The 21,060-nt window shown below is 37.1% G+C and overlaps 1 protein-coding gene across 1 annotated transcript in view; it reads right to left on the reverse strand.

Annotated features, from left to right (window-relative positions):
* ASXL3 (ASXL transcriptional regulator 3) overlaps positions 1 to 21,060 on the reverse strand; it is a 174,261-nt gene that overhangs the window by 133,315 nt on the left and 19,886 nt on the right. The window contains exon 2 of the mRNA XM_061169713.1: positions 9,181 to 9,263. Coding sequence (XP_061025696.1) covers positions 9,181 to 9,263 — 83 coding nt within the window. The remainder of the gene's footprint in view (positions 1 to 9,180; positions 9,264 to 21,060) is intronic.

Here is a 21,060-nt window from a genome sequence, read left to right on the forward strand (position 1 = left end):
CTTCAAAAGGGGGAACTTCACTTTACTCATCTATTAATCCAGCAGCTTCCACAGTCTCAAGAACATAGCATGTACTTAATAAATGTTAATGGAATGAAGACATGCCCTTAAAGCTTCCACAAAACCCCCAGGACTTTACACAGTGAGCAAAAAGGAGGCACTTAGTCGGTATTTCATTGATTAACTTCTACATGTCCACACTTGTTTTCCTTTCTCTGATGTTCTCTCATTTGACTAGTAAGCACCTGGGAAAAGCTCTACCCACACACCTGAGTACCCTGAACCTGGCCAGAAGATGGTTACCAACAAACTGAAGGGAGAGCAGAGCCCAAACACAAGCCTTGCGCAGCACCTAAAACAGGACTTAACTTTTTAAAAAAATGTTAATAAAAATCATCTGGGGCTTCTCTGGTGGTGCAGTGGTTGAGAATCTGCCTGCCGATGCAGGGGACACGGGTTCGAGCCCTGGTCTGGGAAGATCCCACATGCCGCGGAGCAACTACACCCGTGATCCACAATTACTGAGCCTGCGCGTCTGGAGCCTGTGCTCCGCAACTAGAGAGGCCGCGACAGTGAGAGGCCCACGCACCGCGATGAAGAGTGGCCCCTGCTTGCCGGAACTAGAGAAAGCCCTCCCACAGAAACGAAGACCCGACACAGCCAAAAATTAAAAAAAAAAAAAAAAATCATCTGAATTTCAGACAGAATTATCTATTTGATTCTGCATAAGGCATCTCAGGAGGTGTAGGATAAATAGTCCTTAATTGTCCTGAAAGAGCTAGGACTTATTCTTAGGAATTATGCACTTGTAGCTTTTAGAAAACCTGGCTTAACAAAATGTCATAATTTTTATTCCTCTGAAAACAAATCAACTATAAAAAGAAGTCCCCATGTCAGCACATCAACAGTTTTGCATTTGAATTATGTTGTCAAGTTCAAAATCATTTAGGCATGTGGCAATTAAGAGCACAAGCAATGAAATGAGGAGATAAGGAGAAAAACACCACCTAGAAAAAAAAATTAAATAATACCACCCCAGTTAAATGCCTATTTCTCCCCAAAGATCTTAACCTGCATAGGATACTTAGAAAGACTCACATACAATGTAATATTATATCCATTTCTGCTCCTATTCCTGCACTGAAATATTTATAGAGTGCTCAGTATTTCTGGAGTAAATTATACCTAGATCTCAATAAAGCTGAAATCACCTAAATTACCTTTTTTGTTCAATTATTTGGAAGGATGGAGAAAGGAAGCTTGACAGAATAAAAAGTTGTATTAAGAAATGGCCATTTCACAGCTATAATTGCATACCTTAGTGAATATTGATGCCTTGAGGGTTATACGCAGTCACCACAGCTATTTTTACCAAAGCCTTCAAATAAAATCCAAATCAATTTATGTTATGTGACTCTACACATTATATTTGGACACAAAACATAAGCCAAGTATTCTACCGGTTTATATGTTAGGAATAACATATGAAAACATGTATGAGTATGTAAAAACAGAAGCACAGTACAGTGTTAAGCATATTGTTATGAATACCTTGTAAGTTGAATCAGATACTCAAAATTCTAGAAAAATTCTATGGTATGCCATGAACTCTGGAAATGTAAAGTTCCAAATTCTTTTTTTTTAAAAATAAAGTTCCAAATGCTGAATCACTGTTGTAGACTGAATTTTTGTGTCTCCCCCACCCCAAGTCTTATGTTGAAGCCCTAGTGTGGCTATATTAGGAGATGGGATCTCTAAGGAAGGTATTAAGGTTGAAAGAGGTCCTAAGGATGGAGGCTTGATCTGATAGGTGCAGTATCCTTATAAAAAGAGACACTGAAGAGCTTTCTCTCTCTCTGCACATAAACACCCAGGAAAGCCCATGCGAGGACACAGAGTGAGAAGGTGGCTGTCTGCAAGCCAGGAAGAGAGGCCACACCAGAAACCTATCCTGCCGGACACTGATCTAGGATTTCTAGCCTCCAGAACTAGAGAGAAATGTGAGAAAATACACTTCTGGTGTTTAAGCCGCCCAGTGTATGATGATTTGTTATGGCAGCCTGAGCAGACTAACCATTCACTGTTATTATAACTTCAAGCTGGGAACCAGGAGGAGTCCTGTTGCAAATTTAGTACATTAGTTTGAGGCATTCTACCTGAAAAGTGCTCCCTCCCCATTCGGCAGTCCTTTTATGGAACAATGTGAAAATTACCAGCAGAGCGTGCAACACACACACACACACACACACACACACACAAAACATAGTTCATGAATGTCTCGTGGGCTCTACTTCTACTTTCCAAATTATGAAAAGATTATGGGGGAGATTTCACAGCAAAAGGCAAGTATAGTTGACCCCTGAGCAACATGGGAGTTATCTTGTATATAATTTATTGTCAGCCTTTCATATTTGTGGTTCCTCCATGTCTGCGGATTCATCCAACCACAGACTGTGTAGTACTGATTTACTATTGAAAAATATTCGTGTATAAGTGGACCCACAAATTTCAAAAACCCAAGTTGTTCAAGGGTCAGCTGTAGTCAACTGTGGCTCCAACATCAGATGCTTGACTACAAAGGCTTTAAAGTTGCCCAAGTCCAGGTTGACTAGGGTTGTGCTGAGAAGTTGAAATCTGACCTTGTAGGGTAATATTTCACACAATTATTTTCTAACTCAGAGAATGCTTTCACAGTAATATATCACCTTATCATCCCCTGAAGAATTATCTCAATCACTATGTCACTATAAAAAAAAGTAACTTTAAGTTTAAAAAAAGTTTAATTATGATACATCAGTTGCTTTTTAAACAATTAGTGATATCCATGTATAAATTATGAATACTTATTTAATCAGTTTTATACCATTTAATTTAAAGCTAATTAATTATGCACAAACAAAGCATATAATACTAACAAACAACATTTTAAGTGACATATTTTGGGAAGAACCAAATGTATATAAAAATGACCAGATTAGAAATTCCAAATCTCATCTAAATGTAAGGTATAATGTATGCATTCACCATTCACATTATAAACCCTACATAATCAGAATATCATGCATTTATTCAGATACCATGTGACTAGGAAAAAAGTATCATGCTTGATTTCCTCTAATTATATCCAAACATACAACTGACAATAGCTTTTGATTCATAGCTTATTAGGCACAATATATTCTCTGGGATATTTTGGACTATCCGTTAAAAAATGCTACTATAAATGGGGTAGTGTTTGTTTGAGAAATAAATAGATTTAAAAAACGGGAGACCAGGTTTAAAGAGACCAGATAAGAAGCTACTGCATTAATCTAGTTGAAAAATTTTAAGTGCAAAGAATGAATGGCAAAGAGTAGGGATATAGAGAAAGAAAGATGTAGTTAGGACACAGAACTAACACTACACAAAAGCCAACTGGCCGTGGGGGGGATGGGAGAAGAGAGTTAGGAATGACCCTGATTGAGATTTCTAATCTGAGTAATGACAAGTAAAAGTTTATGTCAACTAAGAGATAAATTATTCTAAAGGCTTGCTTACACACACTCATGTATACACACCTAATATACACACATAAATACATGCAGATTCCCCTATGATTCTGGTCAATAACACCATTGTTTCATTCATCCCTCTCTAAGGATGAATCCCTCACACCATTTACACAATGAGAAAATTAGACGTTAGCAAATGGCAAGGATGACACCATGAGTTAACACTGTAATTCTAAAATGCCCCAACACAAACAAACGAGACCACCGTTTCAGTATGAAAGAAGCGATGCCAACATGGAGTCTGGAGATAAGAATTGATTTTGCAGTTGAAATTATTTGTGTTTCTTTCTTATCTTTAGACAAAACATTTCAGCAGCGAGAAAGAATCGTCTCCTAAAGTGCTAATTAGAAACGTAAATCTCACCAAGAGAAATGCCAAGAAATTTTATTGTTTGTCACTATACATGGTAATGGAATTTTCTGACATTTTATCCCCCTAGAAAAATCTTTAATAAACCACAGTACAAAGTGGAGATCCTAATTGCAGCATATCATGACAGAGACTGCAAAACAGAAATCATGAAAGACCTTAAGACAAGCAGCTTAAAACAAATTTATTCTAAGAATTACCGGGGGAATAAAAAGTTCTCACTGATACCGGCATAATTACAAAATCTTGGGTTGTCAAGTGCATGCTTCACATTGCAAAATCAAAAATATGTCAATGAATAATACCAAGCATGGGAGAGATTGTTTATAAGCCTTTTCAAATGTCCCTACTGTGATATGTAATTATAGGTTGCTGCTCTATAAATGGTCAATGAAATCTAACATATATTATTTTTAAAGTAAGGCATCTATAGTATTGTAAAAGTGTACCTTATAAATATTGCCCTGCCCCCAACCCAACAGAGGGTTTTTTAATTGCTCTGTGATTTTTTGGCCTTTATTTCGTGACTGCCTCACCTCCATTAGAAAGCAATTTACCTATTAACAAGTAATATGACAACTATATCACAGTTCTTGCTACATTAATGACAGGTATCCTGTGATTAATAATGCCCAGCGCATAAGAAATCATCCTCACTGATAAATGGCTGCTCTGCTCTTGCTAGGTAAGTGCTACAGACCTCACTCCTTGACCTTGCTGCCCCAGGTGTGTCACTAAAACAGAGCGCATATTTCTTCGAAAGCATCAATTTAAAAATTACGTGAACAGAGAAAAACATATCCTCAGGCATCAAAACTCCCTCAGTCCTCTTTGTAAAGGAATTATAACTTCTGAATAAGCAAACCAAAAACAGAAAGGCAGAATTAGGACAACCCCCAGAGTCCTTCTCCTTTTCTATGGACATATGTTTAATTACTGCAGACAAGGCTATAGTCTACAGTAGCACCCTCTCTCCCTGAGGAAGTGGGAATGTTTAGCCAAGCAGTCCAAACAGGCATATCAAATATCCATCCATAAAAGCCGCAGTCTGGAATATGCACATTTCTATCCTCTCTATGCAAGCAACACGGTTCTTTGATTGATTATAAGATTCTGATCATCTGAAAAGCATTGCAAATAGCAGTGTCTTATCAGTCGTTGACAACTCATAAACACAAAGTAACAGAAGCCTGGAAATACTCAGAATCAGTAAAGCAAGTACAATATAGATGGACCAGAATAAAATTTTATTGACAAAAATCGTCTATCTTATTATATAGAAGGGAATTAAAACTTACCAAATATATTTTTATTTAAAAAATTTCTAGGAAATCATGCCATGATCATATTATTAATTTTTTCCCAACAAAAACCATATGTCCTTCTGACAATTTATTTTATCTATATACCTTTTTGTAAACCACACAGAGAGTACTTATTTCAGTCTGGCTTTTCCAAATAGAGTTTAATCATATACTACACATTTCATCAATAACTTGAAGAAGATACCCAGACCATGATATAAAAAGCTGTCCTCGTTTTATCCTGTCTACATGAAAATTCTGCAATTTAAAGTGTCACTGGAAAAGAGGAAAAGGTACCATAAAATGTCAAGAATTTTATCTCAGTCAAATAAATTAACAATATCACGTATACTGAACACATTCAAATACTCATATCAGCTTTGCCAAAATTATTGGTTTATTTTTTATTGTAAGTTACAAGTGTAAACCAGAGGCACCTACAGCGTATGAAAACAGGCAACAGCACAATAACCTTCCTCAAGGTCACAGCTAATCTGCCAGAGGCTATCAGCATGCATCTATTTAATGGAATTCCCACGAAGCTGGTAGATTCCTTTTGATTAAAACAAACAATTAAAAATAGGATGAAAAATACAACTTGTAATGTTAAAAAGAAGCTTCTAACTCTAAATGCAAGCCAAAATCATCACTAAGGACCAGCAAGTTAACATCTTGAGGAAGATTATTTACTCAACAAACATTTACTGAGTATCTTCTGAGTGCCAGGAGTGTTGGGTACCCTGCCCTTAAGGAGCTCACAGACCAGCGGGAAGACAAACAAGGACAAATTTACAGTCCAGTGAGGTCAGTGTTATAGGAGATCTGCCTGACACACAGAATGAAGGGCCACCACCACCCCCCCAACCCAGTATTTGAAACAAATGGTGTTATTTTAAAACAAATGGCATTGGAATGATGATGGATAAGGGGCCAATCTTCTCTTTTCCAGAAATGCCAGGCGCAGTGGTGGACTGTTTGGGGGATGGCCACTAACATGACCTCTCATTCATAGAGACCACTGGGAGGTCATGGACACATCAGTAACTTTCACAGTCACTCGCCTACAGTTAATCAGGCATATCTGAAAGCCTGCACATCTTGAAAAACACATCATTAATAAACATCTAGAAATGAAACAGTTATGTTTGACCTTATGATGATGGAATTTCTAAATGTAACTTTACTTAAGAAAAACAGATACAGTTACACTTAATTTACTCAGCTACCATAAATACTTGGAAAACATTTAAGAATTTGGAAGGTAGCAAAAGAGTACGTTAAGTAGGCAAAATAAATGTCAGAATCTGCTCCCTAAAGCAATATACACAACAGGTAGGAAAGCTGAAACTCACTCAGAATCTACATACTACTTTTACTTTTTTACTTATTTTTTTATTGGGGTATAGTTGTTTTACAATGTTGTGTTAGTTTCTACTGTACAGCAAAGTAGAATTCCCTGTGCCATACAGCAGGTTCTTATTAGTTATCTATTTTATACATACTGGTGTATATACGTCAATCCCAATCTCCCAATTTATCCCACCCTCCCACTATTTTCATTTTAGAGATGAGTCTAATAAGCAAACTAGATAACAAGGGGAGAGTAGTCACAGATATACCAGCCATAAGTAACTGTCACAACTGACAGGAGGGAGAATTCAAAGAAACAGAAAGAAATGAGAACATAAAATGCATATTCTGAAGCCCTTTGCACAGAGCTGATTTTACAGAGTAGAACTTAAAACAGAACTATGGTCTCTTTCTTTGCCTGGTCCCTTTCTTATTTAACTTGTGAATTCCTTGCAGGTACTTTCAATAGTCCTACATTCATCAGTACTTGTAACAACAAACATTTTTTTTTTTTTTCTTCACAGAAGGACACAATAATGGGGAAGGGGATGAAGAGGGAGGGTTGTATTTAGAGGAATAGGGTATGTTTTCCTTTTCAATGTTCTTACTCTTTAAAGAAGCTGCTTTGTGTTTTGTTTGTTAACATATACTTAAAGCCCTTTAATATACCATTCTGGGAAGACCAGCATCTTGAAAAAAATACGAAAAATGTTGTTACAATGATAAGTGTAATTAAGATGCTGTTCATGGCCATGGTACAGGGGTTTTATATCTCAAGGTACATAATAGCTGATAGTGGCCTAGTCACTCCTCTGGAGAAGAATATCATGATGAACAAATTTCAAATGTCTGCTTATAGGAGAAGCTTTTTATGCCTGCATTCTCAGGTTCCTCTGGCTCAGAGCCCACATCTGACAGGAGCTGAGATCTCTAGATTTTTACCCCATTTTTTCTTTTGGCTGTAGGACAAACACTTCCAGTGCTTTCTAAATGGCATAAATATTTTCAGGGTTTCTGACAGGCAGTAAGGGGAAAATTAATTTCCAGGTGTCCCCATTTTGTTCCCTAACTCCTCACACTGACGTCTGGCTTAGAAGCAAGGATCCCCTTGAATAGCGCTTAGGCTCTGTCAGCAACTTCCCTCCGCAGTGTTACCTCCACGTTGCGGAGGAACAATTATTGCAAACAGGGTAGTTACATTAGCTCAGGCTCTTTCTTCAGAACAGGGAGAAAAAGCCTCCAAAACAGAGATGAAAAATTGAGGCTAGGTATCCTCTACCCCACTAAATTGTGATGTTCAGGGATCAAACTTGCAAGAGATGCATTTTAAACAGCTAGAAGCTGATGTGATTCACATGTTACAGTAATGGGAGTTACAGGTAACACCAATTTTTTAGGAAAAGTTGGCCTCGGGAGGACATTGATTTCTCTCAGCAGGTTCTATCTCAAGATCAGATTCAAAAGGTAACTCAGCAGATTTAATTTTCACCAAGCTGAGACCACTGCCTTCTCAATGGCTTATAGGTAGACAACTTCATACAATTAAAAAAATTCACTCTATGTAACAAGGATGAGTAGATACACATGTGACAGCCCTATGGTTATTTTACCCTGTAACAAACTTTTTTTTCCTCCTTGAGTAAGATCATTTATATGACCCTAAACTGCTGGATAAAGCCAAAACTGTAAAATTCATCACTAAATAAAAATAATCATCATAGATAAAATATAGTATATCCATGCAATAAAATATTATTTGGCAACAAAAAGAAATGAAGTACTGATTCATGCTACCACATGGATGGACCTTGAAAACATGATGCTAAATCAAAGAAGCCAGTCACAAAAGGCTACATAGCGTATAACTCCAATTATATGAAACGTCCAGAATAGGCAAAACCACAGACATAAAAAGTACATTACTAGTCGCCAGGGGCTGGAGGGAATAGGGAATTGGGAGTGACTGTTAAGGGGTATGGGGTTCCATCTCAGGGTGATGAAAATGTTCTAAAATTAGACAGCAGTAATGACTGCACAGCTTTGTGAATATACTGAAAACCAACGAATTGTACATTTTCAAAGGGCAAATTTTATGGTATATGACTATCTCAATAAAACTGTTATTTTTTTGAAGACTCGATAATTGATTAATGAGGCTCCAAGTAGAGTAATTCGAAATACGAGGACTAAATTTTCAACCATATTCGTTGGCACTTCGAATTTTATCAGAGTGAGCTCATCTTATATCTTGGGATCTATCTATTAAGACTGTAAAAAAGTTTCTCTTTCACTACTCACTTTCAGAAACAAAAGTCTCCTCTTACACGAAAGAGAAAGATGAGTAACTCCAATTAGAGGCTAATTCACACAGTGCGGCTCTTTGTTAATGAAGTACACTCTGTATCAATCTGTCTAATTTATTAAGCAAACAGGTAGTTCCAAGGAAATCTTGGGTCACCCAAATATTTGGTAGTCACAAAAGAATTTGCAGGTAGTTACTTGATTCACAATCATCTACAACATCAAAATCTAGATACCCCTATTACTTTGCAATCAGAGCAATTATTAATCAATGAAAACAGAAAATGTAAATATGAATACTGACCTTGTTTCTTTTAACCCTTCTTTCTGAATGACTTCCAATATCTGCTTTGCTGTCATTGGTGAGTTGGGGTGTTTTTCTAGTGCCTAAAAAAATAAAAATAAACATAAGATTCCTAGATTACTGCATAGAAACGTACAAGATGAAAATGTGTGTGAATCATGCAATGTTTCCTTAAAATTTTAAAAAGGCTGTTATGCCAAAATTAGGTTCCATCACACAGATCAGGTGTCCAAAGTGAGAACATAATTTTTTTTCTGGACGTTTATGGCAATTTCTGCAACATACAGGGGTCATTCTGCAAAAATGTCACAAAGGCATACACACCAAAAAAAGAAATGTGAAACCTGAAAACACCAAGTTAATAAATGTATATAATTTCCTTTATTAAAAATTGCTAACATTTTATGGTTAAAGCCATGTTTTCAGGCTGTTAAAATGTTTCTTAAATTTCTAAGACCTTGGAAACATGAGCCTGAATACCACCAAGAGCAGAGAACAAAGTGCTGGTCAGAAATAACCTCACTGGATTCATATTTTGATCAACTTCTCTTGTATTAAAAAAATAAATAAAAACCCTTCATGGCCAAAATGGAAAAAAGCATACAGAAACCCAAGTATCTCATTACAGTGTGTTTTCCAGTTCAGCTCAGTTTCCCTTCTTTTGCCTTTTCCAATTCATTTCAAGTAAATCCCTTCCTCTTCCCATTCAGCCCATCTCAGCTTTATGAACTGAGTCCTATTCTCTTTCTCTCCCTTTCTGTCCTACTTATTTTTGAGTGGAAGTGAACTTTTTTAAACAAAGTATGGGGAATATATGGGACACAGTTAATTATTTCCACAGGCATTAGGCCATCAGCCCTGGAAAGCAGGCCCCTTTTATTTACCCAGGGACTTTACATGAAGTGAAATCCGTAAACAACGATGCCCATACTGCTCACCAACAAGGTCTATAGGACAACCTCTGGGTACAAGAAACAAGTGTACACACATCTTCACAATGACTTCCTCCAAGGGTAGATGACACCGACTTAAATTTTCTGTACAGGAGCTTCTGCACAAGTCATGGCCCCATGCAACTTAATAATTCTAGGGTCCTAATTTATGATTATTATGAATATGAGACCAGAATTCTCATAATTATTAAGAATTAACAGGGTCACTCTAAAAACAAAAAATTTAAAAGCCTTCCAAATATGTTCAAAAGACCTCTGTGATCTCTTCTACGATCAATGGCTAACTTTCAGCTAGGTCACTAGCAAAGGTTCTGCTCCCCAAGGTTCTCCAGTCAGTTACATACACAGCCTGCCCTACCTCACCATTAGGGCCACTTTCCTGTTCTCCCCTTTCTAGTTCCCAGGAAATTTCCCCATTTTTCCTAGTCTGGATCAGTCTCTTAGTTGCAGTTGGTAATTCTTAAAGAATAGCGAAATATGAGCTACACTGGAAAGAGAGTGTAGCAACAAGTATGTCAATAGGAAAGAAGGAAAACTGTCCTCACAGAGGATGCTTTGGAGAGCTGAACTGTCAAGGGGGGAAGACACATAGGCATAGCTGTATAGGAAGAGGACTAAAGTGTACAAATATTGGTTAAAAAAAAGGCAAGAAGGAAACTGCATAATAGAGCTGAAAAGGGGAAAAGATTAGGTCACAAAGAAAGGCAGGAAAGATACAGACATGAAAATGAAATAGCCGACAGAGTTTTTAAAATAAGAAGAACTGTAAGTAGAACAGTGCATACTTATGAATTACTGAAAGGAGATGCTGTGGTCACATGGACTATATACAGGGTGGGTGTCACCCCAAATGATAGGCAATGCTGGGGACACTAATGGTCTCTCATAGAAGATATGGGCAGAAGGTCAACAGACACAGACATACACAAGTAAGCAAGCAAGGAAGAGGGAAACTGGCGGTGAGAGACACGGGATGGCAGAAAGAGGGGGACAGAGGAGAAGGGAGAGAAAGGAGGAAAATTGAGCTGAACTGGGAATGTCCAAAAGGCAAACTGATGAAATCTAGAAAGGGCCGAAGAGGAAACTCCAGTGTACTGGGTAACGTTTTAATGGGAAGTTGGGCACGCTCGAAAGTGGGGTTACTCACTGTGGAGGACTCCCTGTTTCTCTTCCTGAGTACAGGCCCCTCAGCACACCTGGGCAGCTCCTCCCAGCAATTGAGAGAATTTGCATAGCCCTGTCCCCTTCTCTATGACATCACATCCTACTCTACAAAGGAAGTAAAAGTGCCAAGAATTACATCGTGAAGTGGATGAGAGGCAGGAAGGAAATGATGAAGCCACACAAACACCAGAAGCCACCCTCAGTTCCTGCAAGACAGAGAAAGGGGACAGAGAAGGAGAGGGTCCTGGATGTGAACAAGCTTCACTGAACTAGCTGTGGGAACATTTAGAGAACAAAAGGTAGAGAGATTACTCTCACGGAACAAAACATGGAGAGCGTCAAAATAATATGACACATGGCAGAGACATGAATCAGACTCGCAGGCAGTCATACTCCAACAGGACAGTGGGAAGAAGCCACAGTCAGAGTGAAACTACAGCCCCAAATGTTAAACTGAGGAACTGCCCACGCCCCAACGATTGATGTCTTGGCTACGAGGTGTTAACGGTTTCATACGTCCTGCAAAATCATACTCCCTGGATTATCTTTCTTGACATTTTCAAATACAACTAGTATTTGAATATGTCTTCCTGGTTATGTAACACTTATTTTGAATTTAGCATGTTCTTCCAATTGTTTTCCACCTTGTACCTACCTCTTTAGAAACAGGGGTCAAGGATGCAATAGAGCAGGGAAGGGAGTAGGATTATCCACAATTTTTAAGGTCATGTATCATAATAAGATTTTTCTAGAAAGAGGGCCAATAAATACTTTGGATAATCAAAACAGGTTCAAACAGACTTGGGCAATAATGATACAATTGTAACAAAATAGGAAATCCAATTTCAAAGTCCACCATGGATAATAATTATTTATTAATAAAATCATCTTGTTTTCTGGTTGTAAAAACTGGAAAAATGCAAACTCATACCTATATTATAGAAAACAAAACGCACTCATAAGCTTACAACCAAGAATATTAACCCCTGCTAATATTTGTGTTTTCCTTCTAGTTTTTTTCTATTCATACATACTTTTAAAATATAATTATAATTATATAAAGTACATGTATGCATAGCTAGCTGTCTTTTCTTCATGTAATTTAAATTCTTCAAAATGGGCATCATAATTAACACGTAACTGAAGATAGGAATTTACATTGTTTTAAAACTTAATAAAAATAAATTTCCAAAGAATATATTGAATGTAACATTCTTAGAATATTATTGAGTCAAAAGGATGTGAGCTCTGTCATGTCTCTTGATACACTGCCAACTGTTTCCAGAAATATTTTAACAATTTATACTCTCACCAAGCAGAACTGAATCTGCCTCTCTCTCCACAAATTTGCCAGTATTAAATCTTATCTTTTTAGCAATATCTGCAAACCTAGTAGGACAAAGAAGTTGCAATTCATTGTTACTCTAATTATATTTTTATAAATACTAAGGAGAACAAAAACTTTATTTCAAATGAATACCATATAGGATATGACATGGGATATTTCTGTCTTTCTCATTAATGTGTAAAAAGCTATTTATATAGTAAGACATATTCACTGTTGTGCATGTTAATAACAGATTTTTATTCCTTTTGTTGGTTATTTTTTGGATATTTAGGGAGATACATAAAGTTTTCTATTTTCACATGAACTACTCCATCAGACTTTTCTATTGTGACTTCACCTGCTCTTATATTTAGAAGTTCCTTTTATCCAGAGAGCATGTAAATATCTGCAAATGTTTCTTGCGGGTATTTTATGTTTTCATTTTTTAGTTCATCTGGAATGTATCTTTTTGCACCCAGGTGAAGAACTAACTTAAGCTCCCACCTCCTATTAATGTTAAGTCAAGATTCCCCAACATAATTTGTTTCATAAGCCGGTCATGGTTAGTGAGGCATCCTCTGGCATACATTAATATTAGGGCAATGAAAACTCTTTTGGATGTGAAACCAATATATAAATGTGGGAACCCAGTATATAAAAAGCACAAAAGCAGAGCTGCTGCTGAGGTAGAGATGAGAGGGCTCAGAGCCCCCAGAACTTACTCCCCCTAATGGCTGGAGGCACTTCTGGGAATTTTCAGGGCCTCTGAAATAAACTGCAAACCACTATCCTTGGGGCTCATCCAGGGGTCCTGCTATGCTCCCTGATTTTCAATCAATTCCTGTGCCAGCACCACCCTGCTTAAATTGCTGTAATATTACAATACACTTCACTATCTGGATAGGACACAGCTCTCATTACTCCTTCTTAAATTTTTCATTGTTCACTTCTTTATATTTCTAGATGAAATTTAGATAGGAATTAAATGAGACATCTAATTAAATTTTTAGGAAATGTACACACATTGTTCCATGTGTTAAAGTTTTATTTTATAAACTGTAATAAGCTTTTTATTAAGTGTTTTATATTTTGGGTTGCAATGATGAATACACTTTTTTTTATAAATTATCCTCACATTTTATCGCTAATACATACAAAAGCCATTGAACTGTGATAATTATTATCTATATGAACAGCTAATTGAATTCATAATAGTTCTAATAGTATAGAAGTACAGAATCATATTTTCCACAAATACCGTGAATTGTTTCTCCTTTCTAATAGCTCTATGTTTTCTTTCTCCTACATTATTTACTTTGGCTAAAAAAGTGATCTTTTCTAGTCCCTTTCAAAAAATTTTTTGCTGAAAATGGAAATGCTTTATAATTTATTTCCTCAAAAACAGACTCTTAAAACTGCTGTTTCCCTCAGAAAATCTGTAGCTAGAATTATTAGAGCTCGCACTGCCAAGAAAAGACTGTAATCAGAAACCATTGGCCAGATATCACTGTCTCTTCTATACAAATCAGAGTCTGTCACAGTGTTCAATCTTTACATAAAATGCCCTTTCTTTCTTTGTGAAACAAATTGTTCTGCCGTGTTAGAGCTATATTTGTGATTCCACTTGACTCCGTCTCCCTGAGTTGTGTTTTATATCTCTCATGCTTCCTTCTCATGCACTAAAGTCCTCGCAATTCTCAACTATCTTCTTTCTTCCGCATTTTTACTCCCAACAGGTTGCAAATTCAGCACTGCTCTACCAAAAGTGGAATTTCCATGGCTAAGAACACAAAGCACACACACAATCAGTCACCTCCCTAGCAATGGATTCGCTTGTACTTTTCAGAGGATATGAACAGATGTGCAGAACTGGCAAACACACCACTGGATGTCATCTTCTTTACTAATGTGACCAACTATATCAGAGCCTATCTCAAAGACATTTAGATTCATACAACTTTGAGGCAAGACAGACTCTTGTCCCAGAAACCTCTTCTCCAAGACTTCTACATGCCCCAGTAGGAGGAGAAAAAGAAACTTGCAGACAAGGATAGCAATATAGTTAAGAGAAGGAAAGAGATATTTGCTAAATCACTGAGGACACAGGCCATGCTAAGAATGTATTTTTCTGTTTTAGGTTCATTCTTTCAGCATTTTTCTGGTGCAGGAATACTATGTATCAAACATTTTAAAGCTTACTCAAGCTGACTCAGAAAAGTCATTTCCAGTATCCCTAAGATAAACACATTAGACCAGTGTTCATCTAATCGTTGAAGTCTTGGTCCTTCAGGCCCTGAAGAAAATTTTCTGAGCTTACTTACTTGACTGCAAAATAAAAAGATTTCTACAACTTAAAATCACATCAATGATACATGTTTAGATCTTTCTCTAACATTAAAGTGTCTTCCCTTAATCCATATTGGCAGTTCATTAAAATGTTTAGCTATGTAAGGTCTCATGTATTAGGTAAACGATTTGAAGGTTATAACAATAAACCATTATATAGCTCTCTACAATTACAGAGTGTTTACACACAACATATATTATTTCATTTGCTTACATACAACATATATATATATATATATATATATTTTTTTTTTTATTTGACCATGACAACAACTCAGTGAGATGCATATAAGAGGCAGGATTAACTTCCTCTGAGATGCACTAAGTTGAAGTAATTGGTCCAAGGTCATAAAGCTACCAAGTGGAAGGACAGGACTTGTACACATTATGATATTGTTGATGACAATGTGTAAATACAATAAAAGCAGCTAATACATATTAGACAACTCTTCCGTGCTAAGTCTCCAGCGGTTTTACTTGTATTACAATAGACTCCTGGATTCATATATTTAACATTCCCTATTTCCACTGTTCTTGAGATACCTCAAAGGTCCATGTCATTTTGATGAGACATGAATTTGAATGGCTGGTAGTATTCAGATGAGAAAATTAACCACATAGAAAGTGACAGCATCTTGCCCACCACCTAATATCTGCACCTCAATTAGGTTGCTGTCTGCTCCTAACATATGTGGTTACTAGTTAAGGGTTTAAGGGTGATGTTTACAATTTCTCTATTCTACTTGCATGCATTTTATGGGGAAATTACATACTATAGTAATATATGTGAATGTGTGACTTAAAAGATGCAGAATTTTTGTTATAATAGCCTTGAGAATCAGGCCTATTTCACCCAGAAAAGGGGGATGTCCAAGAAGATAGAGTGCCTCTGAGACCTGGCACCCAGGAAGGGATGGGTCTAGCCAACACTGAAGTCTGCTCCTTTTACTAAGTTAAATTACTTATTGTCTTGAGCACAAGGCTTTTACAGAAACTGTGGGCCTGCAGTCAAGATATTATATGCAATATCGACCTCACGATCCCCATTTCAGCAATCTCACACTTAAGAACAATCAGATATTTCCTTGAACTCTCAGATAACGGTTTAAACTGTACTTTCCCGTGGTAGCACCTGTCATTAATTAACATTATCTGTTTAAGGATATTCTTCCAGCTACACTGCAAGCCTCATGAGATCGAAGTCCTTGGTCCTCATTCATGTCTGTAGCATCAGATTACAGCACCACTAAGTAGGCTTCGATAAAGACCAAGTTAGTTTGGAGTTGCCGTATATTAGGAATTTTTAGAGAATAATAAAGAAGGTTATGAGCTTTGGAGTCAGATGAAGCAGGAACACCTACTTACTAGCTGTCTCATCTTAGATATTTAACATTCCTGAACTCAGTTTCTTTATTTCCTCATTTATAAAAATGTTGTGAGGACTAAATGAGATCGTAAGTGTAAAAGAACTGATTATTTCCGTATGCCAAACGATTGCCTACAGCAACATGTGTTAGTAAACACTGGCTAATACTATTGGCTGGGGGGAAAAAAGCCCCCTTTGAGCACGGCCTAGAAACAGGAATCTTTTCAAAACAAAGAAGAGAGCTATAAAAAAAAATATGATGGGGGCTTCCCTGGTGGTGCAGTGGTTGAGAGTCTGCCTGCCAATGCAGGGGACACGGGTTCGAGCCCTGGTCTGGGAGGATCCCACATGCCGCGGAGCAACTGGGCCTGTGAGCCACAGCTACGGAGCCTGCGCGTCTGGAGCCTGTGCTCCGCAACGAGAGGCCGCGACAGTGAGAGGCCCGCGCACCGCGATGACAAGTGGCCCCCGTTCGCCGCAACTAGAGAAAGCCCTCGCACAGAAATGAAGACCCAACACAGCCAAAACTAACTAACTAAATAAATAAATTTATAAAAAAATATGATGGGCATTACCTGGGGTGTCTCTGAGATTTCCTGCGTAACCTGCACTAGGGTTTCTACAAATCAGGTTAGACACATATTGCCACCCCTTGTCACCTGATCGCGGCCAAATTTATTCCCTCTGGATTCAGACGTAAACCTGCACCATGTGGTGTCTGGTTTCATCACCCCACAGTCTTCCTCCTTGTGGTTAACAAGAGGGATTATACACCACGGCACTCTTTTAGACACTGCTCTGTTACCTAGGAAGACAAGCACCCTGCGGGGACAAATTATCCTGTTGTGCCTGTGTTACTAATCAAGTGAAAATAGAGAATATCAGCAGCAACAACTTACTTCCAACAATATATACGTACAGACAAACTTTCCTGCAACTATGACATATAGTATCATAGAATATTCATCAGAAGGAAATTCTGTCTTACAGTTAAATTATTTTGGTTGCCCAGCTTCATAAAACCCGAGCAGAGCTGAGAGAAGAGAGGTGGCTTTCTGAGGCCCGGAACAGTTCAGAGAGTGATCACTACCTGAATTTGAAGATAAAATTCTATGTAATTGAGAGTTGACTTCTAATTTATGGGATTTTGGCAACCTTGTTCTACCTCAGTAAGTTTCTAAGCTTTACAAACAGTTTATATTCCTTTTACACACAGAAAGAAAACGAAAGTGAGAGACACCTAGAATTTCTACAATGTTCTAAAAAAGGTAAAAGAACAATATTAATAATTATTTAAATGATGACACATACAAAACCTGTTTTAAAAAGTCAGACATCCCTTTAGTGAAGAAGAAATACTTATACCACAAAAATATGCAAAGTCTATTCAGAACCTACTAATTATTAAAAAAAGTTTCTTCTGTGTATCAAGTAAAAATTCTGCTTTCCTATTACTTCTACTATGTAGTCCTAGTTTTTGCCTTTGAATGTGACATATATTTAATATTCAATTACAAGCACTTTGCTATCATAAAAGCTTAAAGTAAGGTAATTGTGTTACACGAATTTCTAAAATGGGATCCAATAATTTATTCACAGGATATATTGCCACCTATTTGAAAACACTATTAGGGGCCCAGCCTCCCTTTATCCCCAGGCTAATGGATCCTTGGTTTCTTCCATCAGTCCTCATATAAAATAGCTTGCAGACTACCTTCCGAATCACCCTTCTTTGAATATTCTTGAGTTTGCCAACGTCACCTGTAAATCACACCTTTAAGAATTATACTCATTGAAATAAATTAGCTAAATACCATTGATAAATATTCTAAATGTAGTCTGATTGAAACAATCTGTATGGTAAAACTATTACTTCTCTTTTTCTAACTCGTATAATTACGTTAATACAACCTAACACAACACTTGCTCTTTTTCAGCAGTCTTCACACTGTCAATCAACTAAAACTTCCAGATCGTTCAACATTTGCTTCTGAAACCACATGCATAATTCTGTGGTGTATTTTCCAAACTTGCCAGACATAAATGTATCTCTAATGCACTAGTGTTTGTTTCAATCCATTTTTGCAGGCTCTGAAATCCTATTATTCCCTAATACCTGATTATTTAAGGTAACAGGTAAATTTTGTATTATCCACAAATTTGAGAAATATTTATCCCAGTTAAATTTCATCTTTTTAGGTGCAGGCTGTTCATCCAAGCTTATAAACTTCTTTTGGAATCATTATTTCCTTGTCCAACTGTTCAGTTTCCCTTTTTATTTTCTGATATCCACACATTTGACAAGCATGATTTGATGGATTCCTCCAATTTATTCATGACAGGTGAATAATGCAATGAAAAACAAAGCAACAAACCATGTGGCTGCCACTGGGATCTCCTTTCAGAATGATACTCATTAGCCAATCGGTATAATTTGTCTACAGAAGTTCAATCTGCTAAAAATTCATTTAATTATACTATCGCCCAGTTCATATTTGCCCATCACTTTTAAAAGAGTCCCACAAGAGACCACATCAAATGACTGGCTGAAATTTAGCTCCTACAGGTGCATCCTCCTGCTATATGTCTAACAATCCTATCAAAAATAAATAAATTTAATTGGACATGAATTAACTTAGAGAATCCATAATGCCTTCCAGGGATCACTACTTCCATTTCTGTTTAATAATGCACTCTAGAATTTTACTGGGAGTTGAGATAAAGATCTACAGTCTGTAATTTCAAAAAATTTCTTTTCCTTCTTTTTATAATAATAACAATAGAAAACACACAACAGTTACTCTGCATCAAACTCTGTTCTAACATACAAGCTTACTTAATCCTCCTAACAACCACCTTATCATACTTAGGTGACACCATTATCACCCTCATTTTACAGATGACAGATGAGGTAACTAAGACGCAGAGGTGTTAATTTGACTCTCCCAAAGTCACACAGCTACAAAGTGGTTCAATTCTTGGACAACTGATCCCCTGTTCTCTGTGATTTTCCCCATGATTATCAGCAGCACTCCTGATCACATCTGCAGATTTTTTCAGTGTCTTGTTTATCATCAAGCTCATATTTCGTCATTTCTTATCCCATCTAAAACACAGTGGATATAACTTTTATATTACTTTCCTTATCACACCTTCTTTTTAAAATATGCATTAGTTTAAAGAAGAAAAATACAGTGAAATATTTCAAAAATGAGAAATCATGCCCGATGATCAAGTTGCTGTGACTGTGACCTAGAACATGGTACCAATGCCAAGGCAGCTAAAATGCAAAGGCAAACAATCAGTTAACTCCTGTTAGCTTAGAGACATTGGTTTATCAGAGTAGATAAGGTTTTCCTATTCCTAAACTAAGAGAATCATGTCATATGGAAATTCATACAGAGGCACTGGGTGGTAATAGGATCTGCAAAGGCAAACATAGAACATATATAAATTCTATTGTTGAACCTCTCATAAAATCTAAACATAACATAAAAATATAATAATTGAGACTAATTAGGTGAAATAATGCAGTTAGATAGTATTCCCAAGGTCCAGTATGATTAAATTAAGAGTATATACCCTAATGACGACTTGGAGTTTATTTATATTTTACTACTATAGGTAGACATGACAACTCTGAAAAGCAGACTTGCAGATGGTAGAATAAGATATTACGAAAATTAAGAAGTTTAATGTGTATATTTGTCCACATGTGCGAGACTAAACACCTGTCCATATGGAAGTCTCTGGTCAAAGCCAGCATTCTTCTCAGGATAACATTCTGAAGAAGCAATTAGTTGAGACCCCAAATTTCCTTATCTTGGAAATCCTTACAAGGTGCTCAATAATACCTTAATAATAGCAAGTAGTACTTACATAACGCCAGAAAGCATTTTGTAATAAAAATAGGCGAGGCACTTTTCTAAGAACTTGACTTATGTTAACATATTTAGTTCTCAAAATCACCTATCAAGGTAGGTATTATTTTTCTGTAGATGAGAAAATTAAGATGCAGATATTTTAATTCACTTATTCCAGGCTAGTCCCAAGTAACAAGCAGAGCGGAGATTCAAACTCACGCCCTTGAATTCCAAGTGTTTCACCACCACAATATGCTACCACAATATGCTACCTTGTAGCAAACAGTCCAAACTTACTTGGATGGTAATTTAGCAGTACTATTAAAATGTAAAAGGTAGGCGGTCCCATTTGTTGAACCTGGTCTGTCTTTAGGTATTTTTCTTACAGAAATCCTCAGCTCTTCCTGCATGTTCAATAAATCATCATTCAAAACACTTTTTTGAAAGACATAATGTAAGAGAGAGACGGTTAAATAAATGAAGCCACATACATACCACAAAATAATACACAGCCATTAGAAAGAAAATATGTACTGACTGATACAGGAGGATATCCACAAGAAAGTGATGACTAAAAATAAGCAAGCTGAAGAACAATATGTATAGGAACTTCCCTGGTGGTCCAGTGGTTAAGAATCCACCTTCCAACACAGGGGACGCGGGTTCGATCCCTGGTCAGGGAACTAAGATCCCACATGTCGTGGGGCAACTAAGCTTGTGCACCGCAACTACTGAGCCCATGCACGCTAGAGCCTGTGTACCACAACTAGAGAGCCCACACGCTGCAACTACTGAGCCCGCGTGCTCTGGAGCCCGTGTGCTGCAACTAGAGAGAAGCCCATGCACTGCAACGATAGATCC

This window comes from Eubalaena glacialis, chromosome 15 (assembly GCF_028564815.1).
Source record: "Eubalaena glacialis isolate mEubGla1 chromosome 15, mEubGla1.1.hap2.+ XY, whole genome shotgun sequence".
Taxonomy (NCBI): Eukaryota; Metazoa; Chordata; class Mammalia; order Artiodactyla; family Balaenidae; genus Eubalaena; species Eubalaena glacialis.